The sequence below is a fragment of the Xiphophorus hellerii genome, chromosome 12, assembly GCF_003331165.1.
Source record: "Xiphophorus hellerii strain 12219 chromosome 12, Xiphophorus_hellerii-4.1, whole genome shotgun sequence".
Classification (NCBI taxonomy): domain Eukaryota; kingdom Metazoa; phylum Chordata; class Actinopteri; order Cyprinodontiformes; family Poeciliidae; genus Xiphophorus; species Xiphophorus hellerii.
Window position 1 is genome coordinate 5,201,355 of NC_045683.1, and position 15,425 is coordinate 5,216,779.

Sequence of the window (15,425 nt, forward strand, 5' to 3'; positions counted from 1 at the left end):
GTCTTTCTTTTTTCTCAGAATTCAGATTTTTTTTCTCATAATTTAATAATGAGGGTCCATCTGAAAATATGATATTATTGAGTTTATGGGGTAGGAGTTTATAAGTTTCTTACTTCTTCGTACTCCTATTCGAGTATGTTAAGATAATTGTGGTACAAAAATATATTTTTGCATTCCTTTTTTAGGTGTGTGATTTTATACTTCTATAATGTACAAAATAAAATAAATACAAATAAATAATAATAATTTGGACTTTTCTCTCAGAATTCAGTTTTTTCTTTTTTTTTTTGAGAATTCTGACTTCTCTGGGATGTTTAATTCATTTCGTATTATTTAGAAGTTTTAGAGTAAACGGCTGAATACAAAAGCAGGCCGCACTTTACAGATTTTCATTGTAAATTTTCTACCAGAATTTTCTACAGTAAATTTTATTAAAATACATCTGAAATCTGGCTGTAATAATACGTCTGAATATTGACTGAACTCTGATCCAGAACCGCACAGCATTCTGGGAGATGTAGTGAGAGGAAAGACTTTAGCAGCTCAGACTCTCATGGAGAGTTTAGTAAGGTTGGTGGCATCAACTAACTTACTCATTATTTGGTTACCTAGCAACTCATTCACTCTTTGGTTACCTAGCAACAACCTGTTGAGTAACTTGCGCAGCAACAGTTCCAGGTTTTGCCATTGTGCCTCATATCTGCTTAATAATAAACGACATAGTGAAAACTGGATAAAACAAGAAAGGTCAGATCACTGGGTTGGGAGTATTTCAAATATATTTAAAACAAAAGAAACTAATCAATAATTATCAATATTGACTGATGTGAAACACTTATCGTAAAACTTTTAGCCATATCATCCAGCCCTAACGCAAAGTTAAATTCATTTGATTTAGTTTAGGTGAGAGGACATTAGGATTAATGTAATCTTTGTAATTAACAGATGCCTGATATCTCATTAGCAAGCTATTATAATTTATGAGAAACTCCTGACAGGCGTATTTTTGCGAAGGAGACTCGTTCTTGCATGGGGCCCGTTCTGAGGATCAATCAATCAATCTGGGTACATACAGCACCTTAAAAAAAGAAAACTTAAATATGACGATGGAGTTTTGCTACTGCGGAAACCCAGCTAGCCATTAAACTTGAAGCAGCTCTGTGTATATTCCCCTCTGCAGGATGTTCTGGGTTAATTAATTCTGGTTGTGTTTTTTTTTCCTGTATGGATCACTGCTGGAGGTGCACTGCTTCTCTGCTTCAGCACTTTGGGCTTGTTTTTGATTTGAAAGGGCCTTGTTCAGCTTCACCTCTTTTATGCTGACTGCAGCTATTTTGATTTTTGTTGGGTTTTTTTGACCCGTCTTGGATGGAATGTAATCCCAGTCAGTAAAAAGATTTGTGTGCCTTTAACCAGGGACTGTTTTTTTTTTTAAGTTGATAAACACAAAAACAAGAATTGCCAATATTGTAAACATTGGATTCCATGCAAGCTGGTCTCTGCAGGATGCGCTGTGCGATCGGACAGGTTCGCTGCTCTAGCAGGACTGCATGCCTGCTTATTGCAGATAATGTGTTTGATAATAACCCTGAATAATTCCTACTTTGCTGGCTGACTTTTTATTCCAGTGCTGCCGCATGTATTTCCCATAGACTGGTCTTGGTACAGTGCTCTGAATCTGATTGCCAGACTTGCTGGAACTGCTGCAGTAGAAGCTGTTGCTTGTATAAGATTTTATTGCAGTGTTGCCATCACTGGAACCTTCAGTCAAATGCAAATCTTTGTTTTTATTCAAAATAATGACCAAATTTTCAATTAAAAAGTTTTTTCTTGTCTTAAATATGAATAAAATACATTTCATTCGTTATTTCCTGCTTAGGCTTGTCTGCAATTGAGATTCAGAGTTTGTCCAAGTGTTTGATGTGCATCCACCTAATCATACACTCCTCCTCTCTTTGCATACCCATTCTCCCATCCGCATGCACACACACGCACACACACACGTACACTCACACACTTTCATGTGCACGCACAAACACATGTTTACATCCATCCAAATGTAGGAGGAAAGTTGCTGTGCTGCGACTCATGCCCAGCTTCCTTCCATCCGGAGTGTTTGGAGATGGAGATGCCCGAAGGCGCGTGGTCCTGCAGTGACTGCAGGGCGGGGAAGAAGCCTCACTACAAACAAATTGTCTGGGTCAAACTTGGAAACTACAGGTAGGCAGAGCACATCGATCGTAGAGTGGTGAGGGTTAGACGTCTGTCAGTGTGTGGTTACATTTAAGCAGAGGTGGGTAGAGTCCCCCAAAAACGTACCCACGTAAGAGTAGCACTACTTCAACATGTTTGTACTCAAGTAGAAGTAAAAAGTAGTCGTCCAAGAAATGAGTCAAGAGGGAAGAAAGTATTTGGGAAAAACTAGATGTCTTTAATTATAATAAAGCAAAGGTGGAAAATTCTTAAAGGGGCAGTATTATGTTAAATCTGTTTTGGTTTTTTTAGTTATATCATCAAAAACATAGCTGGAGTTTTGCTTCGATTCTGTCATGCATGTTTGGGAAATCCTTTAATTTCCCATGGTAACCATTCAGCCGTGGAAAACGCCTGGGTGGACCGAGGCGCGTCACAATAAATTTTACTGGACAATAAATTGTCCCAGAAGGTATTGCGATAAACTGTTGTTGTTTTAATTTCAAGTAATATAAAGACAATGGCATAATAATAATGCAAGAACATATTCTTAAAGATTAATAAACTTTAAATTCTAATCAACATTTAACTCTGAAACTGGAAGACATTTTAAATATCCAAACTAAATTAAAGAAAACACAAATGACAAATAAATTAAATGATGAAGTCTATGTAAACAAAATTGATCTTCAAAAAAAGGGCTAGTTGAGACCAAAACATCAGACTGAAGAGTTTTGTCATCCAGGTTTTGGTAGAAAGAAAGCAAAGGGAAAAACGATAAATCATGCAAATGGAAATTGAACTTGTTTTAATTTATCATGTGATTAATTGACTCGTTGCTTATTGCAACAGGCCTGGTTGAATGCAGCGCCTCCTTCAAGGCGCAGCTCAGTCTCTGATGAGCTCCTCACAGAGCAGCTCTCCCCTGTGATTCCCCCCACTCAGCTCCTTCAGACTAGCCAGCAGCAATTAGCAAACACCTAGAACTGTGCATCTCATTATATGAGCTGCTTCTCATTGCAACACTGGTAAAAACATTGTTAAAGGGTTAACAGAGGAAAGATTTGATGACATCTTGAAGACAGTGTTTCTTAAAGTGACAGAGGCCCAATTTCAATTAACTTTAAGTCATATTTAATATATAAATCATTTTTTAACAACTTGATTATTCTATAAAGTGGCACAACGTACCTGGGAAGTACATAATGGTGCCCCTCTAACGTTTAGATTTATGATGAATACCATCCCTTTCCTACAAAAGCAAAAAATCAGGCGACTATATTTGCTTGATTTTAGTTTTTTAAAATATATTTCCTTGTCTCCCAAGTACTTTTGACTTGACAATTTTGACCTACGTGACGAAAAGTTTGGCTCAAGGTGTTGACTTGGCCCCAGGTTCTCCAGATCACAGTCATTAAACAAACCGGAGGCTTCAACTCATGAATACTGGATTTAAAAGACCTGCTGCCAACATCTAGAATAACACAGCACACCTTGAGGGACCTGGTTGGATCTAGAGCCAATTTGACAGTAAAAGTGGAACTGACACAATGTTATTTAGGCTGGTTGTAATGAAATGCTGCAGCGGTTTATGTTCTCCTAGTTGAGTGGAAAGACTGGACTAAACAAAATGTATGACAGCTTAGACAACCACTCATTAAGACCACTCTAAAAGCATTCACTTTGCTGTATATATGCTGCAGGAGTTCTTACCCTGTCATCGTTAAGAGAAGTGGAAAAGGAACTTTTTGGCATTACCTGCTTTTTATCCCTAGGAAAAAGAAAGCCTTCAGTCTGGGTACTTGTAATATCTGAAAGAAGGTGAAAGAAAGCAACTAAAGATGAACTCTTAACATCAGCCTCTCAGAAACTTAACTGATTTTTATTCTTTATTTTCAGATGTTAAGAAATGAGTCACTTTCTGAAATAAAACAGGATGTGATGTTTTAGAGGGATGTTCTGCATTTTCCTGGAAACTTTAGCAAAATGTTTCCTGAAATGAACCAAGAGGAGATCTGATTTAATTAACCTCGTTTGCAACACCTAGTCTCTGTAAAAGAGGCGTGGGTTTGTTTTGTCCTGCAGATTGTTAAAGCAAGCTGGAGCAAATATAAATGTAAACACAGTGAGCTTTGCTGAGATGAATAATACAGAAATTCATTTGTTTTTGTGCTGTAGTGGAGGATGAATCTCTGTTCAACTTTGCCTTAAATAAATACTCCAAACTCAGATATTCATGGTTTAATTCAGTAATTGTTACCTCAATTCCTCCAACAGTAAGAAAAACAGAAAATCACATGTGAATGAGCAGCATCTAAAAACTAAATCGGTTTTGAATAATTGTGTAGAAATGCAATTGTTTGTAGAATCAGGTTAATCCCGGTTTATGGCACTATTTTTAGATAAATGAAATAACATTAGATTAGAATCCTCTACCGAATTTATGTAATTATCAATCTATTTAAGAAGATCAAATTATTTATTGCATCATGTATAAAAATGCTTATTTTCTAATTAAATTCAAACAAACGTTGGGCAATTAAACAGAACCTATTATACAAAATTCACATTTTGCACGTTTTTGTACTTCAATTTGGTTTTAAAAAGAGCTTTTAAAAATTGCCCAGCCTATTGCCTAGCAACCCCAGCAGAGCTCCAGCAGATTTGGTGAGCTGGTTTTACTGCTGTATTAGCTGTTCCATTCCTGCTGAACGAGATACATGGTTTGTTGTTGATTTACCATTCAGAAAAGACTGTTGTATAAAACGTTTGCAGCCATTTTCACGTGCGAGTGTAAACGTTGAGTTGGATTTAAAGTGACAGGTGCCCCAAAGAGCTCAAAATAAACTGATCAGACTAAAATCTCATGATCTAAGAACGATTTTGTGAAAAAATGTAATGAACATGTTTTGTTTAGCCCATAAATCTATCCTAACCTGTTCAAGGTCACTTTTAAATAAAACACCACAGATCCCACTCTCTGTAATTACTTTTCTAATCCTCTCCGTCTCGTTACGTTCGATGTTCCTCGTTAGATGGTGGCCGGCTGAGATCTGCAACCCTCGCTTGGTGCCGTCAAACATCCAGAGCCTTCGCCACGACATCGGCGACTTCCCGGTCTTCTTCTTTGGTTCCCACGACTACTACTGGATCAACCAGGGCCGCGTGTTCCCATACGTAGAGAACGATAAGAACTTTGTCACAGGTCAGATCAACATCAACAAAACCTTCAAGAAAGGTGAGATTTTAACCTTTTTGAACTTGTTTGGGTTTCTGCTGCTTCACGACACAGCTGAAGGGATTTCATGCGACGCTGTTCATGTTTCAGCTCTGGAAGAAGCAGCTCGGCGGTTTCAGGAGCTCAAGGCTCAGAGGGAGAGCAGGGAAGCTCTGGAGCAGGAGCGCAACTCCCGCAAACCTCCACCATACAAAATCATCAAGGTTTACATCCCATTAACGTCTTAAAATACACAAAAACGCTTCAGTAGACTCTATCTTAGTGGCTTAATTCTGTTTTTTTCCTGTAACAGTCCAATAAGCCAGTGGGTAAGGTGCAGATGCACGTGGCCGACTTGTCAGAAATCCCTCGATGCAACTGCAAACCAACAGAGGAGCATCCTTGCAGCCTCGACTCCCAGTGTCTCAACCGTATGCTGCAGTACGAGTGTCACCCACAGGTTTGTATCCCCTTTGTTTGGTAAATAGCTGCATTTCCATTGACCATAAAATTTGGAATTCCAAAATTTTATTTGCTTAACGGAAACACCAATTTAGAAAAAGCTTGTGTTTTTTTGATAAAAGGCTTTTTACGCTGGGATGAGAAGGGGTTTTTTACAGCTGCTACAAAATTTGTGTATTTCTCAAACCGTGCAATGAAAGCATTTTATTGTGCATCACACAATTCACATGATCAACAACCAGATATTACTGCTGGTGAAAAAGATGAAGAAAATGACTGGAAGTTGTAGCAAGATGATACCACTTGTCATTAGTTTTGTCTTATTTCAAGTGTAATAAGATATTTTCGCTAGACCGAAAATCCTTGTTAAGATTTTGTGTTTTTGCGGTGTAACTTTGTAATGACTAAAATCCAAAATGTGACCTCCATCTTGTCTGCATCAGGTGTGTCCTGCAGGAGACCGATGTGAGAATCAGTGCTTCTCCAAGCGGCTATCTGCAGAAACTGAGGTGGTGAAGACGGAGGGCTGCGGCTGGGGGCTCAGAACGAACCAAACGCTCCGCAAGGTGAGAGTTGAGCCCAACGTCTGGACCATATGTGTCAAACTCAAGGCCCAAAGGTCAAATCCGGCACGCCATAAAAATTTATGTGGCCCTCTAATTTCCAGGGGGTGCATAAATGGTGTATTCAAGATAACAGTTGAATGCTTAAATATAATTTTATGAATCATATCAAAGCAGATTTTATCTATTTACTGTCCCTCCAGTTTTTTTAAACTCTGTGATTTTGGAAATTCATGTAAAATCAGTAGATCCCCACACTTTTTTTGCAATAATCCATAATTGTGAGTTTATTTAAATTTTCTACAAAAATAGTCAAAAACATGTGACTACTAACTCCCACCTGCAGGTGGCAGTATTTCTTACTTCTACTACACTGCTGCTTCAACCTCACTTTATGTCACGTTATACGACATTTACTGCTGTACATAAAGACAAATACTACTAAATTAGCACCACAACTTCAAAAAATATTCTATATTATTTAATTTTAAAAAGTACTACTCCAATGTAGCCACAACTATTTATTAATATTTTAACAGATTTATATCTCTTTTAACAGATTTATATCTCTTTAAACAGATTTATACAGTATCGTTTATCGCAATAATTACTGGGATAATTTATCGTATCAAATTTGTTATCTTGACAAACCTATTTCTACATTCTGTTAACTAAATGACGATACACAGCAGTTGCACTGGAAACAAATGTTGATCATAATTTTGTGTTTGAATGTAAAACAGAAATTTTTGATGTAATTGTGTATTAGGAGGTTGCTGAAATCAGAACTTTAAATCTGCTGTTGTCACGACTGATTAGTCAGATAAAGGCGTCTGGTTTATGCCTAGTGTAATAAAAAGTGTAATAAAAACGTTTTCTGTTTCCTTCAGGGTGACTTTGTGACCGAATACGTGGGAGAGGTTATAGACTCGGAGGAATGCCAGCAGCGAATCAAACGAGCCCACGAAAATCACGTGACCAACTTCTACATGCTCACCCTAACCAAGGTAAAGATGCTGCTGCTGTTGCTGTGGAAACATGGAAATTAATTTATGTCGTAAAAACGCTGGCATGTTGATAGATCGTATAAATAAACCATTAATCATAAAATGTTGTAAAATAGTAACTGAATAAACACTTTAATTTAAACACTGAAAAAGCATAATGCTTCCATAAAACGTATTAAATGGCAGCAAACAGATCATCAGTAATGCTGCAAAAGAAAAACTTCACCTACAAAATGATTTTTCTTAAGGAAAATGCCTGGAACGTTATAAAATGTTTCTATGTTCATAAAACGCTCAACCGTAAAAACGTCTTCTGGATAGTTTTTTTTTTCCTCAATGTTTTATTTTTAGCTGAAAAACTCTTTAAGCACTCTTTGGCTTTTTGATGGAACATTGAAAAAGACATTAGATGTTGTTTATGAAATGTTTGAATCTTTATGTACAGTTTTAACTCTGTGGATTAGAGGTAATCCACCTTAAATTAAAACTTGTGTACTCAACATCAAAACTCTGGAGAGTGGAAACTCTTGGCAGTTTAAATAAATCCTTAAAAGCTTTGAAACAACATGGCATCAAAGCCAACGATGAGTTTAAGTTTTAGTTAATTAAAAGAAGAATAAAACTTCTGTTTTTTCGATATTGCTGGACAGGACCGAGTGATAGACGCCGGCCCAAAAGGAAACTCATCTCGCTTCATGAACCACAGCTGCAGCCCCAACTGTGAAACCCAGAAGTGGACGGTGAACGGAGACGTTCGCATCGGGCTCTTCGCCCTCTGCGACATCGAGGCTGGTGGGTTGAAGGAGCATCTGTGGCAGCTGTTTTCATGACAGACGCACCATTTACTGGGGGACTTGTTGTTGGTTCGTCTGCAGGCACAGAGCTGACATTCAACTACAACCTACACTGTGTGGGCAACCGGAGGATGTCCTGCCACTGCGGATCCGACAACTGCTCGGGGTTCCTCGGCGTTCAGCCGACGGTGAGCGTGTTGACTCCAAACTTCCCGAAAGCAAACCCGAGATTGGTGAAACTTCACACCTCACGTCTTTTGTTTTGTTTTCTCCAGAGTGCCGTGGTGATGGAGAAGGAAGAGAAGGCTAAGAACGCCAAGCTGAAGCCCAAGAAGCGGAAGCTGCGGCCGGAGGGCAAACACACACACGAGTACGTCTGTTTCTGCTGCGGAGAAGGAGGAGAGCTGGTGATGTGCGACAGGAAAGACTGTCCGAAAGCGTATCACCTGCTGTGTCTCAACCTCACCAAGCCGCCATACGGTAAACACAACCTTCATCACTTTTTGTTGTTAACCTGAATTTTGACAGAAAAATCTAATTGCGATTAAAAATATATCTTGCAAGAGAATCTTGACCAAGACTGGCAGCAGCACACAGTGTTTACAGAAAAACAGGAAAAATTAGTGCCATTATAAATAAATTAGTTAAAAGATTTCTCAAAACATTTACAGACGGAAGATAATTTCTCCTCAGAATCAGTAAGAAGACCCTTAAAAACATTCAGTGACAACAAAATGGGTAAAATTCACATTGTGGATGTTTTTATGCTTTCATTTGGGTCTCTGCTGCCTCTAAAAACGGCCCAAGTGCTCAAAAAGACCACTTAAGGTTTTTGGTATCTGGAAATTATCTGTTTCAAAAATCTTCCAATTGTTGAGTAATATTCTATGGGCACTGCGACGTTACCTAGCAACCCCAGCCAGCCCAGCCAAGTTACCTAGCAACCCAAGCGGAACTCCAGCATGTTTGGTCATTTGGTTTTCTGTGCGCTGAACAATAGCTGCTGGAAAAAACGAGTGTTTTGTTGCTGATTACCGTTCAGAAATCTCTTGCTGCATTTTGTTGGTTGTGCAGAAGGCTCCATTTTGCTTTTTTTTTTTTGTATAATTGCGCTGCTGCTTGCAGTTATTTTCACGTACGAGTGTAAATGTTGAGTTGGGGGTGTCCCCAGTACAGAATCAGAACAGAACCGGCCTTCTTTATCAGGCTGTTGAGCCTTTTTAGGTCCCTGGCTCTGACGATTTAAAGTGACATGAGGCCGTAAAATCAGACAGTAGTGAGAACTGACCAAAATGAAATCTCATCATTTACAATTGATTTTGTGCAAAAACTGTAATGATCATGTTTTGTATTGCCCTTCGACTCATTCTAACCTGTTCAAGGAAGCATTGGTCATTTTTAAAGCCTTGGTTTAGACCTTATATTCAAGCTTCTTTCCTCTGTAGGACGCTGGGAATGTCCATGGCACGACTGCAGCGTATGCGGCGCCTCGACTTCGTCCCTCTGCGACTTCTGCCCCCGTTCATTCTGCCGGGACCATGAGGCGGGGGCGCTCACCACCTCCGCTCTGGACGACCGCCTCTGTTGCTCCAACCACGACCCGCTCAGTCCGCTGGGCTCCGGCTCGACCCAGCCGCGGCGCTTCGATCGGAGCCCCGTCAGGGTCAAAGAGGAGTCTAAAGAGTGAAGCCGCAACTTCCACTATACCTCATTCCCAGCGAAGTGCTCTCTGACGTCTGCAGCGGCGCACTTCACAAAGGGGATACAGTGTTTGTTTTTGTTTGTTTTTCTGTTTTTTAAGCGGTGCGATAGCCGGCGCTAGCGGCTGGGACACGCCGATGAACTGATGCTGTTGGCAGAGAGAGCAGAGCGACTGAAGGAACGACACGGGAAGGTGACTGAGCATAATCATGCGCTGTTTTCTCTCCTCTCTCGCCATAAAAGATAAAAATAGTTACACTTTCTACAGCTCACCTGCGCCCTCCGGAGGGCCCAGACCTTACTGCGTTTCTTCTTCTTTTACTGTTGGCGCTTTTTTGTCACATTTAAATGTTTTGCATCATCAGACAAATTTTAATATCAAGCACAATCTGTTTGAATTCAAAAACATTAATTCAAAAGATGATTTGATTTATTTAAAGGGGGGGAAAGCTAATCAAAGGAACCTGGCTAAAGGTAGGGAAATAATTTCTCACTAATACTTGGATATAAATATTTTATATATTCTTTGCTGTGTTTCAGTTCAAACACAGCAAAGTTTTGAGCATCAGTGACATAATGTCATAGTTTCTCCATCTGAATGAGCTCCAGACTTTGACCAGACCTGGAAATAAATTCAATTTGTCTTAATTCAAGTGTAATAAGATATTTGCACTAGAAACCAGAAATCCTTGGTAAGGTTTTGTGTTTTTCCAGTGAATCTAAAATCCATAGAAATATAATTGTAACCATTATCAGACTGATCAGTGACTGATAAGATGGTTTTTGAGATATTTTGGCCTATTTTAATCTGTTAAACTGTTGATCACCTGGGATTAATTTCCTGTTAATTGATGATTTACTAGGTGTAGACAGGTACGTCTTCACATAGACTCAGGTTGCTGTGAGCAGCTTTTTCTTTCCTCTGTAAATATCATCATTTGAAAGCAACTTTTTGTGTTCAGTTAGATTATTTAGCTCTGATATTAAACATTATTTGATCTAAAACATTTAAATGTGACTGAAAAACCAGAGAAACCTGTGAGGAGGTGAACACTTTTTCCACAGTCCTGTAAGTGTTCGGCGCTCTGAAGATCTCAAAGGTTAGAGAGGAGGAAGGGGGGAAGTGCTACGTCGAACCTCTCCACCCGCCGTGCTGCTCTCCTCCCCCGTTTACCTGCTGTAAACGACGTAGACGAGGCAGCTCTTCTTCATTGCCTCCGACACAATTCGCCACCCTACTTCTTTTTTCTCGTCAAAAAAGAACTCGGAAAAACGACCAAATTTGTGCAATTTTACTTTTTTTTTGTTTGTTTTTGTTTTCCAGGACCACACTACATTCCAATCTTCCTTGAACATGCTTTTTAATATACTTATGGGGTATAGATGAATATAATTATATACAGTATCTATGTTTGTTAATGTTTACAGACAGATTTCTCTCACTTCATCTCGGTGAGTGGTGTATTACGTTTGTTTGTTTCGGTGTTGAACATTACGCAGACCTCTTTGTGAAAATAGTCCTATTAAGGTGAAATATAATGGTATATAGTGTAATGGTATGACATTACAGAAGTACTTGTGATTTCATATTGCCAGTCCCACTCGCCATTGTGTACATAATTGGCTCACCATATTGTAAAGTACTTAAAAATCAGGACGGCGGAGGCTCTTCTGTCGCGTCTGGCAGAAGAACTTCATGGTTTTTTGGGGATTTTTTTCAATGTTCTCACGCGTCCTTTCATTCCCGTTACCTGTATAGTAAATGGAGAGGGGGGGAGCCAGCTTGTGATCACTGGTGCTGTGTTTCAAGTATTGTTAATAAGCCTTAAGTTTTAATTTTCGGCACGCTGCAGAGGGTTGCAGCTCATTTCAGTTGTTTCATTTCACCCGTGTACTGTGACGGCGTTTCTTTTTATGTTTTTGCCAAACCTATGAAAAGCACTTTCACACGGGCAGACACAGAAATACACGGACGGGACAAGTATTTCAAAAAACAGATACCTCTTCTTGTTATAACATTGGAGTTTAATCTGTGTTGTGACTGTTTTTGCCTCTTAGCTGGAAACATTGTGAATGCTAGGTCTCCTTTTTCTCTCTTTTTAAACAAAAGTGGCCTAATTGCTAGGAGTTTATTTTGTTGTTGTTGTTTTGGACAGAGGGGGGCTTAAATAGGAATAAACTGCCACCCCAGCTTTGGATTTAAACAAGAGAAAAAATCCTCCAGAGGCACTTCTTTTTGTTTGTTTGCAGGAAGAAATGGTGTAACAGCAATCCAGTCCAGTATGATGTACAAACACACACTTCTGTACAGTGTTTTTAAATTGCTCATCAAGTCAGAACTAAAGTTTTTGTATTTATTGCACCGCATTTTATACAGTTTTTTTTTTTTCAAACACCAGTGCAGTAACTCGTCTCCCTTCTCACCAAGGTATAACGAACATAGATGATGAAATAATGAGATAAAAAAACACACACACACGGGGAGTTTTACGTTTTATGCCTGTATCTAACCATTTTCTTACATTTGGTGTAATGATTCCACATTTGGTGACAGCAGCTGCTTGTCGGCCTGTATTATGACTCACTGTAATCGGTGTTTTAACGCAGTTCGGTATTGAAATGCGAGGGTTTTTTGTTGCAGGTAAATGTAATCATGACAGGATGAGAGAATTTTCTGTAATCATGTCTGCTTTTCTTCTTTGTTTTTGCCCATGGAAGAAATTTTTGGGGGTCACAGGGTGAAAAAGTTCCAATGTTGCCATGTTCTTTCCTTTAAAGTGTCTTTAAACTTGCTGTTGCTTTTGTTTTTCAGCAGGGCCGGTGTTGCAGCTTTTCAGCAGTTATTGGCTAAAATATTATACGTGAAATCCTCCTTTTTATGTTGCTCGAGTCACATAGTTAAGACCTGGATGAATTGCAGATAATTGCATTGAAAGATTTATTTTTAGGACTATTTTTGCTCTTCTGTAGTTTAAGCTTTCTTTTCCCCCATTAAACTTGTAGCTGAATGTAGGGAAAAAAGGAAATAATTAGGATATTTCTTTTTAACTCCAGTTTTGTTGGAGGTTTTCACATTTTCACCTCAAATCTTTAACAAATCAAATAATCAGAAAAATTACACATTGGAGTTGAGCTAATTATAAAACTAATCCAAAGTGCTGGATTCTCTGTTTTTTTTTTTGCTTTAATAGTACTTCTTTAGTGCATCATTAAGGCACTTTCCTTTGCGAACTAAAAACTTGATGTTTCTGTACGTCTTTGCTTTTCTCACATAAGCCTCCTTGTTGCTTGAGGGAATGTCTTCTGGTTTTTGTGGTTGTATAATTCCCACTGAAGCCTCTGTTTTTGTTGTAATGGTGAATGTCGTCGAGTGCATGCTTCCAACATTAGAAGATTCCAATCGATGCCAATGTTTGGCTGTATTTGTTACTTTTGTTTTGATTTTCACCACATTGCACAGAGATTCTGCAAAAAGAAAAAAAACCCAAACAGCCTTTAGTTTATTTTATTTTTTTGCACCTGTAGATCGCATGATTGCACTCGCATCTTTATGTCAGTTGGTCTCCTGCCCTGCTGAGCTGATGCAGCTGAAGTGTTACTGCTTTAATCGTCGCTCCGTCTGGTTTTATGTTTTTATTTTCTCCTTTAAGTGACCCTTAACTCTGATTTTTGTTTTAAATCTACCAAGGAACACCCGATCCCTCTCCCCTTTGTTTGTTAAAGGGAATATTTCAGTTCACTGTGGCGTCTTTTTTTTTTTTTTTTGTGCAATGTTGGGCCGTCTGTCGTTGAGGTCTCACCTGACATCCTGTCAAGTAGTGTTGGAATAAATGAGTAATTTCACCTACATAAGCACTCTTCATCTCTTCTGACTCGTAGGAACCCTGCTCACAGTAACTCTGACTGGGGTCATATCTATCTCTCTTGGTGTTGCTTCGATTAAACCGTGGATGAACACACACCGCCATGTTAACTACCTGTGTTTCTGCATACCACACACACATTGTCGAGGAACTTGTAAATACTTTGCATTGAATTTGCATAGACTCATGTTACTGTGGTGTGCTCTTTTTTTATTTTTATTTTTGCCTGTAAAATTCTGCTTCTAAATGTGTGTGACTGTTGAGAAGACACTCTTCTTTTTGTACATGATCTGTCTTTTTATTTGAAGATATTGATTCTGTCCTTTTTCATTCTGAAGTTGAGTTTGAAGAGTTCAGACATGCCTGAAGTTTGACTTTAATAAAGCTGTACTCTGTCTCAGTGAAACATTTCTTGCTGCTTCACTTTTTAACCATCTGTGTAGCAATATATAACATTCAACTATTGATATTTTTAAAAAATATTCGGCCCTTTGGATGTTTTACTCTTTTATTGCGTCTACAAATCAATCACATTCGACAAAATTAATAAAGGAGTAAAATTGCAGCATCCAGATGTGCAAGCACGACTGAGATCCATCCACAGACTCCAAAGGTGCATCTACTTAATAGTTTCATAAGGTTAATAGTACTTCTTTAGAATAGATATGTAATCACATATTTATATTATTCGTCATTATTTTGTAGAAATCGGCTTTCACTTTGACATTAAATTCGTTTTTTTGTAAAAAAAAAAAAAAAAAAATTTGACCAAAAAAAGCCCAAATTTTGTTGATCATGATACATTTTTTTAAAAGAATAAAACATCCAAGAGGATTAATACCTACAGGTACTGCAATATATTTTTAAGTGTTCCATGTTCAAAGTGAACAGTGAAAAATACGTAAATAAAAGATATTTATTTTTCAATAGAAGTAGATGTAACCTCTAGATGGCGAGCTGTAATGTGACGTGGCTTCTTGCATCCACGTGTCAAAGCTGGTAAACTGGGCCGCATCGAAACTTCCGGTTTACAGAACTCCAAAAATATAAATTAAGAAATATGCATGCATATATTCTAAAACAAGTTTAGTTTCATGTGAAATTAATCAATTATTTATAGATGTAGGCAATGTTAAGATAGTATATTAAAGTGTAGTTATTTTTAGCATACATTTTTGTGGCTATAAACTGCTTTTATCTTACTTTTATCTTGTTTGTGTCATTTTAATACATACATTTTATGTATTAAAAAATAATACACAGGATTTCAACCTAATACTATTATTTCATAAACAATTAGAGAAACAATTATTGCAGATGATAAATGCGTTTATGTCATCATAAGATCTCACTGTAAAAAAAAAACCTGTAAGAATGCAGATGTCATGAAACACTTTAAAAAGTACTATTCCAAAATTAATTTCAAGGCAGAAATGTACCTGTTTTAACAAAAACAATTAATCTTTTACAATGACTACTGATTCTATTGCACAACAAAGAAATTTGAAGAAAAAACCCCTAAAATTAAGTAAAGAAATAATAGTAATAAAATATATTATTATTATTATTATTATTATTATTATTATTATTATTAAAGACAAAATTGATTTTATTTGCCTCTCTGG

General features: G+C 37.9%; 1 protein-coding gene across 4 annotated transcripts in view; it reads left to right on the forward strand.

Moving 5' to 3' along the window:
* nsd3 (nuclear receptor binding SET domain protein 3) overlaps positions 1-14,206 on the forward strand; it is a 39,589-nt gene extending 25,383 nt beyond the window's left edge. For all 4 annotated transcript variants that reach the window (XM_032578528.1, XM_032578527.1, XM_032578529.1 and 1 more), the window contains 10 exons: positions 2,064-2,220; positions 5,229-5,431; positions 5,522-5,634; positions 5,724-5,870; positions 6,316-6,438; positions 7,326-7,442; positions 8,093-8,234; positions 8,318-8,424; positions 8,512-8,716; positions 9,682-14,206. In XM_032578528.1, the coding sequence (XP_032434419.1) occupies positions 2,064-2,220; positions 5,229-5,431; positions 5,522-5,634; positions 5,724-5,870; positions 6,316-6,438; positions 7,326-7,442; positions 8,093-8,234; positions 8,318-8,424; positions 8,512-8,716; positions 9,682-9,923 (1,556 nt within the window). In that variant the 3' untranslated portion in view covers positions 9,924-14,206. The remainder of the gene's footprint in view (positions 1-2,063; positions 2,221-5,228; positions 5,432-5,521; positions 5,635-5,723; positions 5,871-6,315; positions 6,439-7,325; positions 7,443-8,092; positions 8,235-8,317; positions 8,425-8,511; positions 8,717-9,681) is intronic.
* Positions 14,207-15,425: the final 1,219 nt, after the last annotated feature.